This window comes from Aricia agestis, chromosome 12 (genome assembly GCF_905147365.1).
Source record: "Aricia agestis chromosome 12, ilAriAges1.1, whole genome shotgun sequence".
In the NCBI taxonomy this organism is placed as follows: domain Eukaryota; kingdom Metazoa; phylum Arthropoda; class Insecta; order Lepidoptera; family Lycaenidae; genus Aricia; species Aricia agestis.
Genome location: NC_056417.1, coordinates 6088145 through 6107431, shown reverse-complemented (window position 1 = coordinate 6107431; position 19287 = coordinate 6088145). Strand labels below are relative to the sequence as shown.

Genomic DNA, 19287 nt, shown 5'->3' with positions numbered 1-19287 from the left:
GGGCGTGAAGAATACGTAACAGGTAGATAGACACACTTTCGCGTTTATAATATTAGTATGGATAATTGGATGTTCGCTCTATAGTTTATGTTTAGCGTGCCCAAACACTTTTGCGTGGCGCGTGTGCCATTCGCCTAGGACGCCTAGGTCAAAGGAAATAGGTAATACAAAGGTCGGGTTAGCGAAGAAGCGTTATGAAGGTAACCTTCCGAACGCGGATGTAGAGGTGTCGCCCGTCAGCCGTCATGTGAGCATTGTGTAATTGTGGATCCCCAATTGACACGGGTACAATCGGCATCAGAACTGAGTGTGAGTACAATCAGCATCACAAAATTGCGAGTGCAAATTCATGAAGTTGGGGCTTTTCTCACAGAAATGCAGTCAAAAGTAACCTTCTTATGGCGGCTCTCGACATAGGCGAACGCGTTGGCCAACGCGTCTGCAGACGCGTTGGCCCAATGTGTAGAACGGGCGTTCGCGCGTTGGCCGTAGGTATTTAGACGTTGGCCAACGCGCGAACGCCCGTTCTACACATTGGGCCAACGCGTCTGCAGACGCGTTGGCCAACGCGTTCGCCTATGTCGAGAGCCGCCATTATATAGTATGGATTTGACAGATTTGCGAGACGTCTCATGCAATTGAAATCTGTCAAATTTAGAAATGCATCGTCGTCGTCGTCGTTGCGGTCTGAATTGACCCTTAGTGTCTCAACTCTAAAGTCTGAACATACTAGGCCGAAGTTACGCGGCGTAAATTCTTCATGACTACGCCCGCCATGTATTTTAAATTACCGATGACACACTATTCCGTCGCGTTCCGTATTTTGTATGCCTTTGACATTGCGGACGTAATCATGCGGAATTTACGCCGCGTAACTTCGGCCTAGTGTGTTTAGACTTTAGACCATAAAGTTAATATACCTAGCGGAATAGAGAAACAAAGGCCTGAGCAAGAGAGATGTCACTATCAGTAACACTGCGTGGTAAAAAGAGACGTGTGATGCATGACAGCAGCACTCTTTTTTTGACGTCCAGTTGGCAAGTGCCACACGTTGACAATTTAATCTCATAGAAATCATGTTCAATCATGCTTGTGTAAGTGTATACGTACACATATTTTTCACACAGATGAAAACCAATTTTGGTTTCGTTTGACAGCTCGAGATTGTTGCTCTATTCCGCTAGGTATATTAACTTTATGGTTTAGACACTGACAGTAAACTTTATGTACTATCAGGGAAATTGATTCATAGGCAGAGGGCAGACCTTTGAGTTTTGGTTGGGTTTTCTCTTAGAGTATACATTAGCAAGCTATAGAGCGCGCGCATCGCTTGTTCCCCGTTGTGCCGATCGTAAGCAGAAGTTCTATAGATACTTGTCAAACGTATAACGCAAGTCGTTTGACGCTTATAGGAAAATATGTTCACACTCGTGCTTACAGTTCATACCTTGTTAGAAGCACTCTATAGCTTGCTATAATGTATACTCTATGGGTTTTCTCAAACCCAGCCAACAGATGACTACATAGTACATTAAGTTAACATAATCCGACCAATTGACGTGTCTTTAAATCATTAATATCATCTAAACTGGCTCAGCAATTAAATCGTGAACACGTAGACAGACACTTTTGCATTTAAAATAGTAGTGTCAAGGAGCCTAAAGAAATATAGCCTCATAGCTATATAGTCTGTACTCTGTCAAGAAAGTCATGAGTCATAACAGGCGGGATTTTTTTAAAATCAAATAAAAAATAAGAGAAGTTTATTAATTCGAGATAAAAATGTGCAAGGTGACAATATTTAAAATGTAATCTGTGAAAATACAAAGAAAAAAATACACCTTATAAGCGTGATTACCTACGTTTAGAAAATTTTCCCGCCTGTCATGACTTTCTTGACGCACTATACCTACTATATAAGCAAAAGGTAATAAGTAACAGTCATCGCACACTGAGTAATTACAACATAAGTCTTTGTCTCGTTTGTCGGTTACTCATTATTTTAAATGGGAATTTGAATAATTGTAGTATTTAGAGTCTAAATTGTATTTCATAAGTGTAACAAAACTAAAAGGTTACGATCTGTGAGATATATCTTCAAGTATATTATATTATATTTGCACCTACATCTCATAAAATATGTTTAAAATATCTAATGTTACATTATATATATAATTTAATGCGACACATACAGTGTGTAACAAAAATAAGTGATAATACTTTAGGGTGTAAAAAATTTTTTGGTCTTTCAGCGCTGCTACTTTCACAGTGAACTCTCTACAAGGTACACGTACACACCCTAAAGTATTATCACTTATTTTTGTTACACCCTATATATACTTGTCCATAGTGGAGGTTTGAGTTTGGCTGGAACAGAAAGTTTTAAGACCTAATATTTTTTTCGCTTAGTATAATTTTATATCCAAAAATGCAAATCCTATGTTTTGTATGCAGATAAGAAGTAGACCACGCGAAGGATCATAGGCTACCGATTTTAATCATTTTTTCAGTGGCTATATATTTTATACCCGTGCGACGCCGGGCCGGGTCGCTACCGCTAGTATTACATAAAAGGATAATTTAAAACAATATCCCCAGGAAAAAATTATTAACCTCTCGTATGCAAGGTCGCGCGAATCTGTCTAATCAGGGGAATGTGAGGTAGTGTTAAACGTTTTGACAAGCGATAGGGCGATCTGAGCCGCGCTTAACGCCATCTAGTAAATAATAAATAAATAACAAAATAAATAAAAATTGTTTTATTTCTGAATTTGAATAAAATATTTTTAGAACGTCGTTACTATTGCCTAGTGCCTACCATTCCATAATACCATTATACGTTACGAGGGCAGGATGAGCATTTGTTTTGAAAACTTAAGAAAGAATATTTATTCTATTAATTTATACAATTTTTTTTTTAAATAATAAATAAAATTTAAATCCAATAAATAATAAAAAATAATTTAAAGAAATAGGTAAATACCCCTTTCAACATAAATATATTAATTTATGTTGAAAGGGGTATTTAAAATGTTAAAATTTAAAAAATATAATGTATGTAATTTTGAAATTCGTGTCTTTTGACAATGTGTTGTAAATTTCCTAATGATATATAAGTACTTTGTGGTTGTAAATAATTCTCTTTTATATTTGAATTGGCTTCGGCCTGATGAAAACTCTATTTCAGATGGTTAATAATATAAAAGAATTGGCTTCAACCTTCACTATCATTCATTAAATAGAGAAAACATAGAAATGGCTGTATAGGCAACGCTCCCTTTGCCTGTCCCGACCGCGCGCCGGGACGAATTAAAAAAAAAATTTCGACCAATTTATGCGTTACGTTTTAACAAATAACTGCGTTTCCACCAGAGATGTGTTGCGAGGAATGTGTTTTTGAGAACCAATAGAATCGCTTCATTGACATAAACTTGCCATGACATCGCTCAGCGCGGCGATGCTATTGGATCTTAAAAACATCCCTCGCAACACATATATTTTGGAAACGCTGCCTTATCGTTTGTTTCCACATAAAAGTACTTAATATATCAAATATATTGATTAGCCCTGGGCACTACCGTTTCTTTTCTTTTTTTGGCGTAAAAAACGTGACGTAGCCGCTACGAGTCCGCTACGTCACTGCTACGTCATTGCTACGTCGTAACTCGTAACTCGTAGCATTGCAGCATTGTACTAAGTTTTTATACATTTACCCCCTTACTAATAAACGCTGTATAAGCTTTGAATAGTTATACAGTGTTTTGTCTTCTTCAATCCAATTAAAAATGTCACTTGTGTGACAGGAACAAACCACTGTATAATCATGATCATTAGTAAGGGGGTTAGATTCAAGCAAAAGATCATGATTCAGGAATCAGGTCTTTTTAATAATTAATTATCCATCCATACAGTTTCAATACTAATATTATAAATGCGAAAGTGTGCCTGTCTGTTTGTCTGTCTCTCTGTCTGTTACCTCTTGACAGCCAAACGGCTGAACCGATTTTGTTGAAATTTGGTAAAGAGATACTTTGAGTCCCGGGAAAGGAAAGGAAAAAAACCCGGAAAAATGTATGGTTTCCGCGATAAACGAATATTAGCGTAACGGAATTGTGGGTGTCATCTGGTTTCCAATATAATAGACATGCCGGAATTGGTGACGGTTTCATAATACCGAAGCCCCTAGCCAACACGTTTTCTTTATGCTTAATCTGTATAAATAGAATCGGCGATAAAATTTATAGAGTTGATACAAATGTTCTATATAATATGAAGTCGACATTCGACTCATGTCATGTCAATTCCATGCATTTTGATCGGCGATTCTATTACTATAAAGAAAACGTCTTGACTAGGGATTCAAGCCGGCTACGAAAGAGCTATTTTAAAGTGAATGTGTTTGTGCTCAGAAAATAGCTCTTATTTTTATTCCTATAAGGAGTAAAGTAAGTACGGATGATCGACAACCTACGACTGGCGAGAGATCAGCCGCAGAACATATTACTTTTTACATACCCAATGCCCATGCGTCGTAACCCGTAGGTATCAGCTTTCATGTCAATCAGGTTATCAGCCGGCAACATCTTAATTCCTAACCAAATTTGGGAACATTTTCCAACGCAGAAATGGAACTCTCGAATCAAAAACTCAAGAGCTATAAGTATACTCTAAACTACTGGACCACGGAGGTATTATCAGGGCGAGCGAAGCCGGCCCTAGCCCCTAGTATATCCCACAATGTTTACATTTTGTAATACACTTTACGGAAAAACTATCACGCCTATTGATTTGTGCTTTAACATAGTAATTTTAATTTATAATATGTAGATGTGTTATCACCAGTCAGTCAAGGTGTGACGGCGCGAGCCCTCACAAAGCTTGGCTTTTTGCTAGTTATACTATTCGCTACATAATACATATATTATGCAGTAGTACACTTCTATAATGTTAACCAGTAGCTAAAACGGACATTTAAATCTTATCTCGTCAATTGTTTGAGCGCGTGGCCGGACAATCCCACAATTGCAGACCAAGATCAGTACTCGCCATCCCAGCGGATAGAGAGCACGCCGGGCTATAGACTATACTAGAGACAATGTGACAGTGACTTGTGGTGTTGTTTTGGTAAGTAAATTGTGGTTAAATGTAGATAAAGATGAACTTTAAGCCAACGATATTAGGTCTACAATAAAAATAACAACAGGTAGAATAACTCCAAACGGAATCAAATACTTATATGGTTAAAGAAACGACCAAGAATGTTATGATCAGGATGCTCTTTCGCACAGTGATTTGAAGAACGTGGAACCGACGTTTTTATGTGTGTAAACAATGTTTAATCTACTTGAAGTTTGACTGTTATCGTTATGTCAACTATTTTTTGCATCATCTTGTCATATTCGAGACTAATATTGAACGTTGTCTGCAAAGGTCGTCTGCCGCCAATCGTAAAATTTGGTTTAGTTTTGATTGGGCAGATTTTAAAGAGCTATCCCAGCCTAATCTAGGAGATATTATGACCACAGGTCATTAATAAAAAGTGACGGCCATAACCTCCATTTAAGTAGTAACATTAACTCTTGAACATAAACTAAAATTTACTCTACACTTAGGTGCATAGAAATAACAACAAACTATACTTAAAATTTAGCTGATTCCATTAACTATTTAAAGCGCCAGCTGTAGACAGATCATAAGTCTATGAGTATTTCATAGATTTTTGTAGAGTAAGTTATCTTAGTACAGTTATCTCATATTGTTTATAAACAAGCTATTTTAGTAAGCTGCACTGTCGAGGTAATAAGCAACAATTGAATAAGTAAGATGACGGTTACTAACGTAGGCGGTTCGGTTAAAGTTTCATACAAGAAGAGAATAAAAACATTAGCAGTTTACAAAGAAAGGGAATGAAAGGTATTTAAATCTTTATCTCTGTAATATAATATAAAAATTACGTGTCACCTTGTTTTACTGCACCGATTTAAAATTTCGTTTGTAAGCCGTGTGAAATTTGATTCGACTTGAAAGATAATATAAAATATTCATCTTAATTGAATTTTGATTTGGCTAATTTTGGTATTGAAATATTCGTGATAGTCCACGGAAGGTTTACAAGAGGAGAAAAGTGATACGAAGTTCACCGGGTCAACTAGTTGCTCTATAAAAGGCCTTGGATAATAATATAGTATTTGTATACTTAATAAAACTAGAGATCGCCCAATGGTCGAAATTTCTTTTGGCTCCCCGTTATTTGTTAAAAAAATGTATGGTAAAAGCATAAATTCAAAATAGTATTAGCTCGATGGACTTCTTCACCATATAAACTATAACTGTGAAAATTTTCATTCACCTACGTTCTCGAAATTTTCGTCAAAATGGATTAAAAGTTTTTCGCATTTTAATATGATGATTATTATCAAAATAATTTCTGAATGTCAATTTAACTTCTAGATAGGTAAGGATCTCTTTTGAATGAAAAATTTTAAACTGATGTTAGCTGGTTATTGTAGTAGTAAGCTTACCACTCTGACAGACTGTATTACCATTATAATATTACTAGAATATGACGCCCGCAATTCCGTTTCGTTAAGGTTGGGTTGCACCAACTTACTTTAACTATAACTGTAACTTTAACTTTAACTACAATGCAAAATGTCAAATCTTTGGTTAATAAAAATGGACGACATATTTAACCATAACCTTAAGCTCGACAAGACTTTAGATGCACGTGGCGAAAAAAGGAACTAAGTAACGCTGTCATCGCACAAAAACGCCATTTTTGACAGTTCTCCTTTACCAGCAGCGCCCACGTTCATTTCAAGCCTTGTCGGACCAGCTGTCATCTGTCAAATTCTGTGGTCAAAGTTAAGGTTAAAGTTAAAGTTAGCCTTAACTATAACCATAATTACTTTGACCATAACTTTAGCTTTAACCACGCCTCTGGTGCAACCAACCCTAAGTCTGTCAAGAAACGCTAAATTAAAGGACAATGTCCATAAAATATGTATGGACCAAAAACCTGGGGTTGATGAAATTAAACCATTACACTTGCTATAATATTATCATATGGTAGCATGTGTAATAGTGATTATACCGTAACCCAATTGTGTATGAACTATACTGACACGACAATTAGATTTGAGCGTAATTAATTACTATCGTAGATCATGAGGCGCAGGCGTGACAAGTGAATGAAGTGATAGGCTCAAATAATGGGCGTGTTCCGAAATATTACCCAGTATACTGGCCAGCGCTTATGACGCCACGAATTTGACGACTTACTCCGACGAAATATCGGAACACACGAAAAGTTTAACTATAATTCACACTTGTCAAATTTAGCAATAATATTGTAATTTAGCGATATAAAGTATGCCCAATTAGTATTTTGGTCATGTAGACGCTGTATAGAAGCTTAAATAATATAACATTATACGACTTCTTTTATAGCCAATAGCTACGTATAAAACGTGCTCACAGCGTTTATATAGCAATTTTGTGCTACCTGGGAAAACTTAACGACAGTGATATTAACGTCTAAGCGAAGGGCCCTCATCGATTACTAGATTAAAGAATCTGGACCACTTTAATAATAAACACACATCATAAACAGTTTCCAGCGTGTTCAGAAACATGTTTAGTTGTTTGCATTGATAGGGTTACTATGAATGTAATTTATCAACAACTATTTTCCTTCAAAGTTCAACCGAGTCTAACCTCCACATATTATGTACTGTTGATGAACCACATATTTTGCATCCTACATTTAAGCAATAAGATTCAAATGTGGTAAACTACATCAGTGTTTGACCGTACCATAGGTACCTACGTACTTACTTTTAACCTTGTGCGTGCACCTGGCCATTTCTTACCCCGAGTGCATAGGCGTGGCTATGACATACTATGATACTAATACTAAAATATTGCACTTACATCACATACTAGATGTTACCCGCCACTTCGTTTGCTCTGAATTTACCGCTCGGTACCGTACATTTTGTGAAGTAAAAACTGTCCTGTCCTTTGCTGGGATTAAATGTTTCTTTATAACACACATCAAAATCAACTTACCGGCTTAAACGTGAAGAGATGATAGACAGACAGAAAGCGTTACGTATGTAAAATACTTATTAGTATGGAAGTAATGGATAATTACGTTTCGCTTTTAACGATTACGCAAGCAAAAGTTTTATCCCAATCGGTTTAGTAGTTTAAGCGTTTTTTTTTTAATGAAATAAGGGGGCTAACGAGCAAACGGGTCACCTGATGGAAAGCAATTTCCGTCGCCCATGGACACTCGCAGCATCAGAAGAGCTGCAGGTGCGTTGCCGGCCTTTTAAGAGGGAATAGGGTAATAGGTAGGGTAATCCCCAATTCCCTTCCCTTCCCTTTCCTACCCTCCGGTAGGGATGGGAAGGGAAGGGAATTGGGGATGATAGGAAAGGGAATTGGGCCTCCGGTAAACTCACTCACTCGGCGAAACACAGCGCAAGCGCTGTTTCACGCCGGTTTTCTGTGAGAACGTGGTATTTCTCCGGTCGAGCCGGCCCATTCGTGCCGAAGCATGGCTCTCCCACGTATTCAGCGTGAGTCGTGACAATGAAGAGGTAAAAATTATACATAAAATTTATTTTAATTTAATTTAGTAATTCGTCATAAACTTTACTATCAACTTTTTTTCGAATGCAAATCAGACTAGGTACATGATGGACCACGCCGCCGTGGCTGACCTAGAAAAAGATGCCTGTTAGGTTAGCTAGATAGGTTGGTCCCTACGGTGGCGTTGGACCGAGATGAATGGCAAGACTTGGGGGAGGTTGGGAGGTTTTGTTTTGGCCTTTGATCAGTAGTAGAATAGCATAGGCTCAGCTCTGGATTCATGTATAGACAGTATTATAGGCCACGACCTATGGGCGGCAACGTCCTAAGGTAGCGGCAGAGTTCATACATAGGGGCGCCAAAATTAAAGTGGCCTATACTCATAACAATATGAATCCGGCCCTGCATAGGCTCTTAAACAGGACTGTTTTAGTTTCGTAACATTATAGCTGTTTTATTATTGGCTAGAGTTTTCCACCGTTCGTAGTACGTTTAAATCCCTCTAATAGAGATGTAATTTAGTATGGGTCACTACGTGTAGAGTGAATACCCATAATTTGTCGTCCGGGGCAGGATGTCTCTATTTTGGGACTATTTGAGCACTCGTCAAATTTGTCGATAGGTGTATGAATGTGTGACAATCTAGTGTTTGTGTAGTGACTAACTATGTACTAGGGTATGTTTCCTAGTTCCTAGGTTGCCAAAACCGCAGAGAATTTTCTATCTTGTGAATTCTTGTGACAGCCATCATCGCCTTGATGAGTGGCAGTCTCACCGTGTGTTTTTTGCGTGAATTTCGGCCACGAATAGTAAAACTGGAACGAACTGTCGCCAGCAGTGTTTCCAGACCAATATGATCTGCAAACCTACAAGAAGAGAGCGTCCTCCTCCTCCTCGCGTCGTGTTCCTCATTGCTAAGGGTCGTGATTCCCCTTTTAGAGTTTAGTGAAGTTAAGTTTAGTGAAGAAGAGAGCGTATTCCTTCATATAAGGCCGGCAACAAACTTTTAACTCTTCTGATTTTACATTGTCCACAGGTGACGGTAGTTGCTTTCAATCAGGAGACCCGTAAACTCGCTTGCCCCCTAATTTTATAAAAAAGAAAACAGCGCAAAAATCTTTGTTGTCATTATAATAGTTATTATAAACGCTTTCACTTTTGTGTATATTTCCTGTTGTTTAATATCATAACTAATCTATTTGTTTACGCTATCTCGTTTTTAATTTTCACGGTTTATGATTTTATTGAGTTTAATGGGCTTTGTTTTAATTCACGTTGTATTTTAACATTGATATGGTAATTGTCATATCAAGAAAGTTTTTAATTATATTTATAAGACTGTTGTTCGCGGGATTCGCGGGAAAGTATTATATCTCCGTACTACACAGCAAAATCGGTTTAACAGTTTGGGCGTAAAGAGGTTACAGACAGACGGACACAGTTTCGCATTTATATTATAGATATTAAAGCTATCCTAATGGTCATATTAAAGCACCAGCATAAAGATGCTTTGTATCAACTCATTGTTCGATTCTTTGGAACCTTTTTTTTTTTTTTTAATGAAATAAGGGGGCAAACGAGCAAACGGGTTACCTGATGGAAAACAACTTCCGTCGCCCATGGACACTCGCAGCATCAGAAGAGCTGCAGGTGCGTTGCCGGCCTTCTAAGGGGTAATAGGGGAGGGTAGGGAAGGGAATAGGGGAGGGTACGGAAGGAAATAGGGGAGGGTAGGGAAAGGAAAAAGGTAGGGGATTGGGCCTCCGGTAAACTCACTTACTCGGCGAAACACAGCGGAAGCGCTGTTTCACGCCGGTTTTCTGTGAGGACGTGGTATCTCTCCGGTCGAGCCGGCCCATTCGTGCCGAAGCATGGCTCTCCCACGTCAAAATTTCCTTCTTTATTTGTGCATCTTTAGGCCCATGACTAATGTGACTATGAAGTCATATTATACGAGAAGGCTTATCAATTCGGTCGGACTATAATCGCAGGCCACGAAATTCTAAATCTATCATACATTGATGGAAGTAGTATGAATACGGTCTACCGTATGTAATTTACACTGTCAATAAGTCATCGTCACCGCGATTATCCGCGTAAACGCTAATTAGTGTGACATCACGAATAAGGCCAATATTAATTGGTGTTCGGATACGCCAATTGGACTTGGCCTTGTCACCGGCACAGGTACAAGACCAGTGTTACGTCATATCGAGTGACAGTTAAATCGTAAGGCCCAGCCTCGGATTTATAATAGGCCGTATAGGCCGCGGCCTAGAAGCGGCAGCGTCCTAGTATAGGTAGGGGCCGGCAGATATCGTGCGTGGGGCGGCGGAAATAATGTGTTACACTTTGACGTGGGAGAGCCATGTTTCGGCACTAATGGGCCGGTTCGACCGGAGAAATATCATGTTCTCACAGAAAACCGGCGTGAAACAGCGCTTGCGCTGTCTTTCGCCGAGTGAGTGAGTTTACCGGAGGCCCAATCCCCTACCCTATTCCCTTCCCTACCCTCCCCTTACCCCTATTCCCTTCCCATCCCTACCCTACCCTATTACCCTATTCCCTCTTAATAGGCCGCCAACGCACCTGCCGCTCTTCTGATGCTGCGAGTGTCCATTGGCGACGGAAGTTACTTTCCATCAGGTGACCCGTTTGCTCGTTTGCCCCCTTATTTCATAAAAAAAAACTCTTAAAAAGACGGCACCGGTAAGGCCTACTTACGCTAGAGAGGATTAAAGTGAATCATTAGTCATTCACGATATTTCTTAGTATTTTAAATGAAAAACGAAATATTTGACGACGAAAAATAGAAAGCCACGGAAATATTTTTTTTACGTCTTTTATTGCTGATCAGGGCCGTCTCTTACACATGGCGCTCGTGTGCAAACATTACCTTAGCGCCCCCTAACAAACGCGCGCGCGGTCAAAATGAAATTGGTACAAAGTAAAAGTACAGTTTGTCCGGTCGCTTAAGGGTGATGACTCTAAGCGGTGGCTTCTTTCGTTCTACCAGACGAACTATAATAATAATAATAGCTACCACACCGGTTTCGATGACGGTGGCCGGTTTCACTGAAACCAGGCCAGTTACGCAGGAGTAATTTTATAGTGCCCAAGTGTATGCGCAGTACACAAGAGCACTCTCTATTCCTTTACTCTCATAACCCAGTGGGACGGAAGACCAACACGACCGGCGAGAGATCAGGCGCAGGACCGACTTTTTACATGCCCATCCGACGCATGGATCGTCTTACTTGTCAGACAATCAGGTGATCAGCCTGCATTGTCCTAACCAAACTTGGAAATGACATGTTTCCAACGCGGGAATTGAACCCACGACCTCCGAGTCAAGAGCCGCGCTCTATACCGCTAAACCACGGAGGCGTTTATGATGAACTATAACAGCACATCAAGTTACCACTTAGGTACTGTCAAATTTCTCCAATATAAAATAGATAAACTCTATTGTTATTTGTTTGTAGATTGAAGTTTTTTTCGATTTTGACCATGATATTATGCTCTTGAGTCTTGACTGACCCTAACAAGCCTAACCCCAAAACGTAAATTTTATATCGCTTAAGTACTTCAATTTTACTTTAAATTTCATGTTCTATACTTATTAAACATCACATCATCACAAAATAGGTATTAATAATTCGATTTCATTATTCGATTTCATTGAAGAGCTGTTTCAAGGTTCATTTCACGTTGAAAAATAAAGATTATAATATTTATATTTCAAAAGCCTCGAGCCGCTCGGCGCTCATGGCGCGCTTTGCTTTGCTGTAATTCTACAAATATAAGAAGAGCTTCGGATATTGCACAAAAATGTTTGCAAACTGGAGTTCTTTTTACGTTGGTCAATAAAGCGTGGGCCGTGGCGGCCGGCCAAAGCGGGCGCGCGCGGTGCTCGGCGCCCCTAGGACCGCGGCGCCCGTGTGCACCGCACACATTGCACCTAAGGGAAAGACGCCCCTGTAACATAGAACTAATCATACTTATTAGTTAGTATGTTTTTGTTTATAGTTTTTAATACGTTAGAATATTATGTTTACTCGTAATAATATTATCACTTGGTATAATAATAATCAATCTATCTTATCTTATAGAACTCCTACTGCATTTCTAATCCATACTATCCATACTAATATTATAAATGCGAAAGTATCTCTGTCTGTCTGTCTCGCTTTCACGCCAAAACTACTGAACCGATTGCAATGAAATTTTGTTCACAGTTATTCTGGAGTCTGAGAAAGGACATAGGCTACATTTTGATGTGGGAAAATATCTTATTTCCATGAAAATATCGATGAAAATGAATTCACATTGCGCGTGGCCAGTGCTCATCCCGGGGGTCCTGGGTTCGAGTCCCGCAGGCGGAACAAAAAGTTTTCAATGTTCCTGGGTCTTGGATGTGTATTAAAATAAAATTTCAAAAATCTTAAATATATTTTATGTATAATATTATAAAAAATCCAGAAATATATCGATGCAATGAACATTTTAGTTCTAATACGATTCAACAGATGGCGTTTTATTTTTTACTTCATTGTAACATAGAACTAATCATACTTATTAGTTATTATGTTTTTGTTTATAGTTTTTAATACGTTAGAATATTATGTTTAATAATATTATCACTTGGTATAATAATAATCAATCTATCTTATCTTCTAGAACTCCTACTGCATTTCTAATATATGTGACAAGTTGACAACAGAAGGCGCTCTAAAATAAAGGAGTTCAAGTGTACCGTGTTGGCCTATTCCAGAAAATATATCAATGCAATCAACATTTTAATTCTAATATATGAAAACAGATGGCGCTTTATTTTTTACTTAAATATATTTTATGACGTATAATATTATAAAAAATCCAGAAATATATTGATGCAATGAACATTTTAGTTCTAATACTATTCAACAGATGGCGTTTCATTTTTTACTTCATTGTAACATAGAACTAATCATACTTATTAGTTACTAGCTGTTGCCCGCAACTTCGTCCGCGTGGACTTCAGTTTATAAAGCGCGATGTCAACAAAATTGGTGTCAAAAGCTTTTATAAAAAAAACCCTGGTACCCCTTAAATCAATACAGCTGTGCATTGTGCACACAATAAGTATTTCATTTTAAAGCCAATTACACAACTTTACCCATAAACTATTTATTATTGATAGGTTTAAGGTTACGTCACTGCACAGATAAAGTACTGAGTTATTTAATACCCTAGAATAGATATAACAATCGAAAAAAAATCGAAACTTAAATGTAAGATGATACCACCTCTTATAGAAAGACTTTTGAGCAAGCGTCAGCGCGATGTAGAAGACGCACGGCGCCATCTATTATGATTTTTAGGAACTAACTTAATTTGAACAAATTTACGCATTTTCACCCCCTGACAACCCTTTTTTTCCAGTAAAAAAGTAGCCTATGTCCTTTCTCAGGCTTTAGACTATCTGTATACAAAATTTCATTATAATCGGTTCGGTAGTTTTGGCGTTTGGCGAGACTGACAGACAGACAGACAGACAGAGATACTTTCGCATTTATAATATTAGTATAGATTATGTGCACACTGCACAGCTGTTTTTGGGTATTTTGATTAATAAAGGGCCGCGCTACACCGGAATGGCAGCGGCGAGGCGAACACTTTCAGCGCTGCCATTTCGGTGTAGCGCGGCCCTAAGAGGGGTACCACTTACCAGGGTTTTAAAAAGTTTTTAAATTTGACACTTTTGTTGACACCGCGCGCTATAAACTAAAGTCCACGCGGACGAAGTCGCGGGCAACAGCTAGTAAAAAAATATGCTGCCTATTGTAGTCTTTGTCCTTCTGTGGTCAATGTTTCTGTGTGCAGATTTTATCATAATCGGTTCAGTAATTTCAAAATCAGTTTTGTAACTATTTTAAGGTGTATGACAATAATAATAAATAATAATTATACTCTGTAAGTACGTATTCATTTATTCAAATTTAACACTACAAAGAACAAAGCATTCCGCATATGAAATTGGCTCAATTTACCTCGATGGAGATAAGTAGGCGCTAAGAACTCGTTCGTTAAACCAATAATGTGCTAAGTATTATATGAGGCTTTTCCGCAATATCACAGAAGAATCCGCAGAAGGAAGTAAAGCATCCGTCGTGCGATCGGGGACATCCTGATGAGTGCAAGGCCATCTAGCGACGAGTGCCGGAACTAAATGGATAATGATAAATTCTCAAGTAAAATTGTTCTGTATGCAAAATGCAAATAAAAGTCGTAGCATCCCTGTTACTAAGTCCAACCGTTTATTGAGATAAATTAATGTGAAACTCTTTAAGATTATCTATTGTAAAATATAGAAGTTGAAAGTTTGAGTAAACAAGAAAATGAAAAAAATATAAATTATGAGGAAATACCAGAATTCCTTACTCATTTTTAGCCTGGTTGATTATTTGCAATACCTTAAGTCTTAAAGTATTCAATTTCTATGAATATAAATTTAATGAACGTGCGAGGTGTAGCTTTACGTAAAAAGCTAATTTCATCTACTCGTCAAAAGATGGCGTCATACTTTTCAAACTTACAAAAAGTAACAATCAAAATCAAAATCAAAATTGTTTTATTTCTGAATAAATTTAAAATAAATGTTTTCAGAAAGTCCTACATGATGCCTACCACCGGTTCGGGAACTAACCTATTACAAAAAAATATGAGTAATTAATCAAAACGTAATCTAATAATATATTTTAAGTTATATTATGATTTTTCAAGTGGCAAGGTGGTTCATTACTATTTGACTAACAAATAGTATTTAAATAGTTTCATACTTGAAGCAATATTTTTTTTGCGACTATAAATCTGATAAGTATCTAGTTTCAATAAAAGAAATTTATTCATAGGCAGTTAATCAGTTATATGGTAATTACGTCAAGTCTAGCCAGACCACAAGTCACGACTAACATCAGACTCGAAATTAATTTCTCTAATGATCATAGATAAAGGGGCGACAGCGTCCATAGGGGGCCGGTAGAGGCGGCAGAAATATAGTGGCCTACGCTCATAAAGATATAAATTCGGCACCGCAAAAAAGTATTAGGTTGGGTTGCACCAGAAGCGTGGTTAAAGTTAAAGTTATGGTCAAAGTTATGGTTATAGTTCAGGTTAATTTAACTTTAACCTTAACTTTGACCACAGAATTTGACAGAAGACGTTGCTGGTCCGACAAGGCTTTATAAGAACGTGGGCGGGGGCGCTGCTGGTAAAGGAGAACTGTCAAAAATTGCGTTTTTGTATGATGACAGCGTTAGTTCCTTTTTTCACCACGTACATTTAAAGCCTTGTCGAGCTCTATGGCTATGGTTAAATATGGTCCATTTTAACCAAAGATTTGACATTTTGCATTGTAGTTAAAGTTATAGTTAAAGTTACAGTTATAGTTAAAGTAAGTTGGTGCAACCCACACTTAAAGGGTTATTTTACCTCACTAAACTCAGAACCTAACATCCTTTGCATATACTGCACCCAGTATACTTTCTAATGTATACTGAGGTATTGTCTTAACGCTATGACATCATCTTTTCAGGTCCAGCAATGTCGTGCACGATGGTTCACACAACTAGACCGAGGCCGTCACAATGAGCGAGGCGTCCACCTCCTATGAGATGCAAGTCAAGAATGACAGGGACAAACCAGCTCTCGCGGCTGGGAAGATCTTCTATAACCCTGGAGTCATTGAAGAGGAGACGGATGAAACCAGTGTTCTAGATAGTTCCATGGTGGAATCCCCCAGGGTGGAGTACAGAGGAACGTTTCTAAGGCCGCCCACGTTGTCACCTTCGTCAGCGAGTCTCCATCGAGTGCCGACGTACAGCAGTTCCATCGGATACAGCACGGTCTACCGACAGGATACTTGCAGGTAAACATGTATATTCCTTCATTTTTACTATAACTTATATGTATAGCGACTTAGGGAGTTCGAGAACATGAATGTTTTCTAAACAGATTTTTGGAATTGGAAGGACCTGTTTCACCACTTCCTGATAAGTGACGAATAGGCTATCCACCAATTAACTTGACAGATCAAGTATGGAGAATCTGTCAAAAAAGTTGTGAATAGCCTATTCGGCACTTTATCTGAAAGTGGTGAAACAGGCTCTAAGTTTCCCGTACAATTTTTGATCTGCTGATTAATTGTCAATTGAAAAGCGAGCAAAGAAATTAGATTAATGTATTATCTTCAAACACATTTTTAAGAACCATAATAATTAAGTAGTAAGCAACAATGTGACCTAATTGTAAATATATAGCAGTAAAAAATTATAGAATACAGTGATAGAATAATCAAAATAATTTAAGAGGCTAGAGCCTCTTCATCTATCTATCATATATAAGTATATCTATCATGATAGCTACTTTAGCACTTGACACCATTATATGAATAATCTTATGTGAAGATGCTACAACCCTCTAGGCTCTACTATCTCAAGTTTTCATGGCGTAAAATACTTAATTTAATGTCAAGGATTGTAACATATCATTTAATTGTATCTTATCTACCTGGGCGTACTTAAGTACTAACATTTCAATCCTTGACAAGCCAATATCTAATCAGGGCGAAGATAAATTTACAATTTATCGAAAATAGTTTCGTGCACTCTCTCGCGTTGGCACATGTGTCACTTGTTAAAAATTTAAAATTCGAACGGAGAACGCATTTTTTTTTGTGAAAATGCGGCGTAGACGTAAATGATAAGCGGACATTATCATTGTTGACCAAGTCTGTTCTACTTTTGTTTAGAATAGTGAGTGGCAAGGTATATCTTGATGGTATTGTGATTAATTACAGTGTTCAATGTGAAGGAACTCTACGTTTTGGTACAAACAAGGACATAGACAGGTTTAGTATGTGCAAAATCTGAAACAATTGTACTTATCTAAGTTCTTATCAAATATCTAGATCTAATGTTAGATAGTATTCCATCTATTTATCTATCTATTCGCGAAAACAATTTTCTAAAAGTTTAACATTTATTTCTTATTAAATATTGAATATTTTTACTAAGGCTTTAGGTACCAACTTAAATATAGTCTGTCAAGAAAGTGAAGAAATTAAAAAGTGGCAATATCGCATGTGTCATCCCTTTCAAATCAATCTAAGAAAAAAGGGATGACACTACGATTGCCACTTTTTAATTTCTTCACTTTCTTGACGGACTCTACAGTATGATCTATGACTGGTTATAAAACTTGTAGAAGCAGTAGTTTGATTAAAATCGTTATAATATAGAGCGAATTATGATCAGTATAAAATAAGAACGGAAAAAATACAACGTTTTGAGTACCTACCGAAAATAGCATCGAAATCGGTGCTATGTGATAAGATTTCACTTCTTAGCTCCTTGAAACCTAATCCTGGAGATCAAAGATTAGCTTTTTATAAAAAAAGTTACAGAGACTTGAAAAAAATTAATCTATGTATCAAAGCGATCGTTGTAGCACGTCTTTAAATCAGCAAAATGTTGTAACTTATAAATGCATTTTTTTATTAAATGATTTATTAAGAAAAGAATAGAAAACTGCTTACCTATTACTTATTGTGGAAACTTAAAACTAAAACAATATAATAAGCAGAAGTAAAAATAAATTACATAAAAAATCACTGTCAGTAAGTTATAAGACCATGTTAAGACCGCCTAGATCTTACTATACTAACAGCGATTCCAGAATAAAAAGTAGTTGTCGTCAATGAAAGTGGTGATCAAAACGCGGTAATCCCAAAACATACACTTTGGATACTGACGTATTTCAAGGCGCATTTAACCAAAACCATAGGATAAAGTTAATCTGGTTTAAACCATGGAAATGAGTAAACACGTCGACGTAATCGTGATTAATTATCTGCCAACAAATTTCACAATACGTTTATTGACCAAGATTACATGCTTAATTCTTATGGATGTATGATATGATTTGATAAAAATGTTCTTGCTATATCCGGCAACGAGAAAGGTCGCGACTCCATTGCACCAAAGTACGTTTATCGCGCGGGAACCGTTAATTTCTCTGGGATAAAAACTGTGCTATGTCCTTTCCCGGGACTTAAAGCATCCCCATACCAACTTTTAGCAAAATCGGTCCAGTGGTTTGGGCGTGAGGAGCTGGAAACAGTCAGCCACTTTCATATTTTAATAATATAAGCATGAATTTTTTTAACTCCTTCCTCCTTCAAGAGGTCTTATATTATACTTCATCGCTAGTCGTCTTGGACTTATGAGATCCTGGTGATTGAAAATCGCGTATTTTTCATATGATTATGATAGTTTAAAAGCATTCTGTGTTTATTAAACAGAAGACAGTGGTAATAAAAATAAAAAGAAGTAATAAGTAACTTTCTATCTAATCTAATGAGAGCCTTTGCCGCCTTTGGGTTGGTAACTATAGGCATCTATTTCTGACACCTTCCTTTGCTGAGAAAGTAAATTTAATAAACCTTTCGTAGCGACCCTGGGGCCGTACCACGAAGTTGTTGTGAGACTCAATCGAACGAATCAGAATATCACGTCCTACTCTAACAAACGAGAAATGACGTTGTTAGAGCAGGATGCGGCGTTCTCATTCCATTGTTTGAGTCTCAAAACGGTTTCGTAGTAGGCCTATAGTTCAATGAAACTTACCGCCGTGCCGAAACCGGAATGT

At 37.6% G+C, this 19287-nt stretch overlaps 1 protein-coding gene across 2 annotated transcripts in view; it reads left to right on the top strand.

Annotated features, from left to right (window-relative positions):
* The first annotated feature begins 5028 nt into the window (after positions 1–5028).
* The window catches only part of LOC121732811 (G protein-activated inward rectifier potassium channel 3-like), a 33504-nt gene continuing 19245 nt past the window's right edge, over positions 5029–19287 (top strand). Inside the window, exons 1-2 of one of the 2 annotated variants that reach the window (XM_042122799.1) lie at positions 5029–5124; positions 16175–16507. In XM_042122799.1, the coding sequence (XP_041978733.1) occupies positions 16227–16507 (281 nt within the window). In that variant the 5' untranslated portion in view covers positions 5029–5124; positions 16175–16226. The remainder of the gene's footprint in view (positions 5125–16174; positions 16508–19287) is intronic. The other variant, XM_042122800.1, reaches the window with a different exon arrangement.